This window comes from Engraulis encrasicolus, chromosome 23 (assembly GCF_034702125.1).
Source record: "Engraulis encrasicolus isolate BLACKSEA-1 chromosome 23, IST_EnEncr_1.0, whole genome shotgun sequence".
NCBI classification, from domain to species: domain Eukaryota; kingdom Metazoa; phylum Chordata; class Actinopteri; order Clupeiformes; family Engraulidae; genus Engraulis; species Engraulis encrasicolus.
In genome coordinates this window covers 32,752,704-32,757,703 of record NC_085879.1, presented here as the reverse complement: position 1 = coordinate 32,757,703, position 5,000 = coordinate 32,752,704, and the positions used below count along the sequence as shown (strand labels likewise).

Sequence of the window (5,000 nt, the reverse complement as noted above, 5' to 3'; positions counted from 1 at the left end):
AGACAAGACCCAGCAGCAGCAGCATCATAGCGACGACGAGGAGACCTAAATGCCGTCCTAAACACACCTCCTTCCGCAACCCCCCTGTACTGTACAATGAAAAAGAAAATATGTGAAACTTAGAGGATGATTCAGAATTGTTTTGTCTTGTATGGTGCGTACCGGTACTATCAAAGGTGGTACATACTGTTGAAGGGCGGCTTTGGCCTAAGCGTTTGTGGATCAATGGGAAGAGGGTGTATTCCTACCCTTTCTTCCATGGCTAAACTGCCGCCCCTGAGCAAGGCATCTAGCCCCACGTTGCTCCAGGCCAGGGGCTGAAACCATTACCCTGCAAGTTGCTTTGGATGACAGCGTCAGCAAATTCTAATGTAATAATCAAAATAAAGCAGCTAATTTGAACAAAACAATCCTGAAATATTAATAAGTAAGGCACACATACACACTCCATCTACGATTCTTACCGTATACAGCAGCATATTAATATTGTCAAAGGAATGTGTATGTGTGCTTTATTCATGTAGGCTAACTCAAATAAAATATGCGGCACTGTAGCCCCGTAACACACTCCGTTCCACTTAACTACCATAGTACTACACCACTATGATAGTAAGCAGGGTCTTTAGTAATACATTACGACTTGGTCATTGCCATTCTGGTATCAGCTAATTTATATCAGGGGCCAACAGTGGCATATAAGACTTGTGTTGTCACTGAATCATGTTGTAGGTTTCATGTATGTCTTTTCCATATGGGCAGGCACCCCCACCCCACCCCACCCCACCCCAGTGGCTGCATTCTCGCAGTCTTAAAACAAAAGCGAAACAAAATGACCAAAAAAAAAAGAAAACGTGTGTGTGGCGTTGGTTGTGTGTGTGTAAAAGCTATGTGTGATGAGAGTGCGGTTGTGGGCACTGTTACATTGTTATGCACTACTACAAGACTCCCTGACTGATCTTCTCTTTATTGTCTTCTGCTTTTTTTGTTTCGTTGTTTTGGTCGAGACCAGAGGTGCTTGGTTCAGGAAGTAAGAAAACCCACAACCACAGATTTGATGCAACCAGCTGATTGTTATGAGAACTTTGTTGGGAAGGGGAGTAGAGTTTTGCCACCAGGACTCAAACCCATAACCTGACTCTCACTAGATGAATAAGTTGCACTTTGCTCTGCAAATATTAATCTGGATGTACGCCATAGGCGTAGGTCTCAAAAATGTCTTGGACGTAATTGGGGAAACACTTGTCTGACATTTCTAATGAGCTGCTACTTTAACTACTCATAGATTCAAAAATACAGTTAAAATGACAGAATCAATGTCGATCAGTGTGTACATGCGTGCGACCATTGTTGCTGAAACAACTTTTGCGTTTCACTTATTTTCCCCTTCTCCACGTTTAAATTCTGAAAATCCCACAATCTTGATTGGTTCTACTGTATTTTGGTTTGGGAGCAGTGCGAATCCGAGGGTCCTCCAGGTCCTCGTTTGAGATCAAGAAATTGAGCGGAAATACACAAGGGCCTGAGGTCAAGAGATAGGCTATCAAACCCAGGCCTACGGGGTACCACACTGGGGCTCTGACTGCTATAATGCATCACTAGCCTTCAAGACAGGTAGATTGGCTACTTCACTGACGAGCAGGGGCGCTGCGAGAAATGTTGGGCCCCATGAAAGATTCAAATTCTGGCCCCCTTAAGGGCCCCTGTCAGTGCTTGGGTCCTTAGAATCTGTAGCATCCCCCCCCCCTAGCGGCCCCCATGCTGACGAGTAAAATGTGGCTGGGATTTTACTTTTTGAACCTAAGATTTCTCACCTCTGGTCCAGCCTGTCAGTTAGGGTTTGCATTCAGTTCTACGGTGGAATATTATTGCACAATCTCAGGCATGTGTAAGAGCGAGCATGCAGCCTCATTCTGAATGTGAAAGTAAAAGACATTTACCGGTACTTGGCTAGTTTGTATCTTAAAATCTAAATATTTTAACTCAGAAATGTTTGTACAGGAATGATTTCAAACAATTTTCAACATTTAGCAAGAGACGTTAACATTTTTTGTGTGTCCCAGAATTACTAATATTTATAACAACAATAGAATTTGAAGGTACTGTTTTACTACTGTTTATTTATCTCGCAACACTGGTTTGGTTTATCACTGAATGTGTTATTATTTAGCTTGCAGTTCAAACCATCTTGGCTGAAATTATACAGATCGTTTGGCTGAAATCAAATCAGTTCGTCTAATAATTTCCATCACCGTCTGCGCTCTAATACATGTTTAATATAGAGATGCACCGGATCCTGATTTTTACGATCCTGCCGGATCCGGAACCGGATACCGAATCCTACGAAAGGGTTGAAACACATAGCCTACTCACACATGTGGGCCCTTTTTATCACGTTGGCTCAAACTATTTTGACTGAAAAGCCTCGGCTACCGGATCCTGGATCCTGGAACCGGAACCGGATCTTGGATCCTGTACATCTCTAGTCTAATACATGTCAATAAGGCTTTCCTCATCATTTTCTGCTGTGTAATGCATTGTGAGGTGCGGATGTCTATTGATTCTGGGCATTATATGGGTCATGCATCCTTAGGACTGTTCTGCACATAAGCGTTTTACCGCGTTGAGTCGTGTAGAAATGGCACATACTGTACAGTAGACTTGCTCGTGCACTTGTGGTCACATTGTGATGTGAAGAAAATGTAAACAGAACTTGTTCACGCTTTTAGAAACACTGGATTATTGTGCCTTAATCACATCATTGGCAGCGGGTCTAGATTTGTTCTGTTTTTGTTTTTGTTTTTTGTTTTGTCAATGAAAAAAAGCACACAACATAATTTAGCGCAGGGGAATTGCTGTGAAAAAAATCTGATCTTGGTGATGGTAAAAAGAGATTACACAGTACACCTCGCAGTGTTCATTCAACACTGGAAGTGTGACCGACTCTTTAAGTGTTGAATTAACACTGCAACATTTATGTTGGTGTCCTGGGCAGGGCCGTAACTACCATTGAGGACACAGAGGTCATGTCCTCTGTATTTTTTTTCAGTAATGTAAAATGTATCTATGATGAAAATCGATATATGACCAACAATGATAAATTCAGTCGGTATATGCCACCCCCATTTATCCTCAAGGCAGTGATTAACGAAAACAAACTTAAGAGTTTGACTGAAGTGTTGTAAGCATTCTAAATGTACAGTATGCAGTACAGCACGCAGTATTTGACCTCTGTATTTGAAAATGTCTGGTCACGTCCCTGGTCCTGGGCAGAAAATGAAACTTGTCATCACAAACGTATGATCACAGAGGAATGGAGAGAGGCTATGGCTTCTAGTGCTTTGTAGTGTGCATGATGTGTGTACCAGTGCAACTGTCAAGAAAAGAAAAAAATCGCTATCGCTAACTAGCTCACCTCAGGGGATCTAAAATCAGCTGTATTTGCCTCTTATCACAAATTTGATTTCTGTAATGCTGTTACTACACATACTTTTGTTTTCTTTTATCTCTACCTTTCCCCTGCTGTTCCACGTCCTTGATTATGAATAAAAGACATTCTGTTTTGTCTTATTAATGGACCTTGTTTGTGTTGTTTTGTTCAGGATTGAGAGTATTCTTGTAGATAGAATTATGGAATGATCACAGAGATAGAATGATAGAATGATTGCAGAGATAGAATGATGGAATCAATGATCGCAGAGATAGAGTGATGGAATGATCCAGGGCTGGACTGGGAACATGCACAGGCCACTTTCATACTATATCTTGACTGGCTGAATCCATTGTCTATATTGACAATGGACCAATAGGCCTCCCCCTCTAATTTGTGGGCCAATGCCTAGAAAAACAACCACAACAACAACGGCAATGGCCCCTGGGGACTGTCGGCCCACCGGGAAAATGCCCTGTATGCCAGATTACCAGTCCACTCCTGGACTGGAGATAGAATGATAGCAGAGATAGAATGATAGAATGATTGCAGAGGAGGTTTCACAGTAGGAGTCAGGCCATGCTCTTAAATCCTCTGTGGGCCTTCGTGTGTTGAAAATGTGGGTGTAGTATAGCATTCCTGTTACCGAGCAGTGGAAATGTCTGAACTGAAACATTTATTGTTTTACATAGAGAGTCATTGTTAATCATACTGTACGTATTTCTTACTAAGCATAATGCTAAAACACTGTCCTCTCCAAAACCACTGTGGAAGGAAAGGTAGGTTATTCAACAGTTTCAAACTAACATTGTTGTACACATTGGGCAGTAGCATACTGTGAAGAGTAGAGTTAGGGCCTACTTTATTGACCCCACTGGGAAATTAAGGTGTAAATCTTTACACATAATAGCCTACATAGAATGAACATTGCAAGAGTTCCTACCGTGACTCAGTAGGGCACTGGGATGCTATGCCGGCCATCCAGGTCATTCCCGGACCTTTCCCCGTCTCTCTCCCCATTTCCTTCGTGTCTACCTCTCCTACTGTCCAGGGCTTGACATTAACTTTTTCACCCACCGGCCACTGTGGCTAGTGGTTTTCCCAAGTCACTAGCCATTCAGGTGTTCGATTAGCCACAAGTTGTATATATTTTTTCTCTTTATCATGATAGTGTATGTCTAACCTCAGAAGATGAGGTGCTCAAGCAAGATGAATGTTTAGCTTTCTGCATGGAAATATATCAAGCAAATAGAAACAGAGTTACTGAGCTTTTTCATTAACTTAAATACAAACAATTCATAGGGGTAGAATAGGGAACTATGATTCGCATGCCAAGGAATAAGCTGCCAGCCAAATTGGCTAGTGACACTGAAGGTATGACTAGCCGCAGCCAAGTTTTACCGGCATTTGGCCGGTTGGCAGGTGCCAGTGTCAAGCCCTGCTACTGTCCCGTCCTCAAGACGAAAAAAAACTTAAACGAATATTACTAGACAGATAAGCATAAGACACACCACCCCTACACACACAGACATTAAGACAGATAATTTAAAAAAAAACCTCAACCAAGGTACTC

At 42.1% G+C, this 5,000-nt stretch overlaps 1 protein-coding gene across 1 annotated transcript in view; it reads left to right on the top strand.

Annotated features, from left to right (window-relative positions):
- stard15 (StAR-related lipid transfer (START) domain containing 15) overlaps nucleotides 1-565 on the top strand; it is a 24,151-nt gene extending 23,586 nt beyond the window's left edge. The window contains exon 6 of the mRNA XM_063189590.1: nucleotides 1-565. This exon is cut by the window's left edge and continues 179 nt beyond it. Coding sequence (XP_063045660.1) covers nucleotides 1-49 — 49 coding nt within the window. The 3' untranslated portion in view covers nucleotides 50-565.
- Nucleotides 566-5,000: the final 4,435 nt, after the last annotated feature.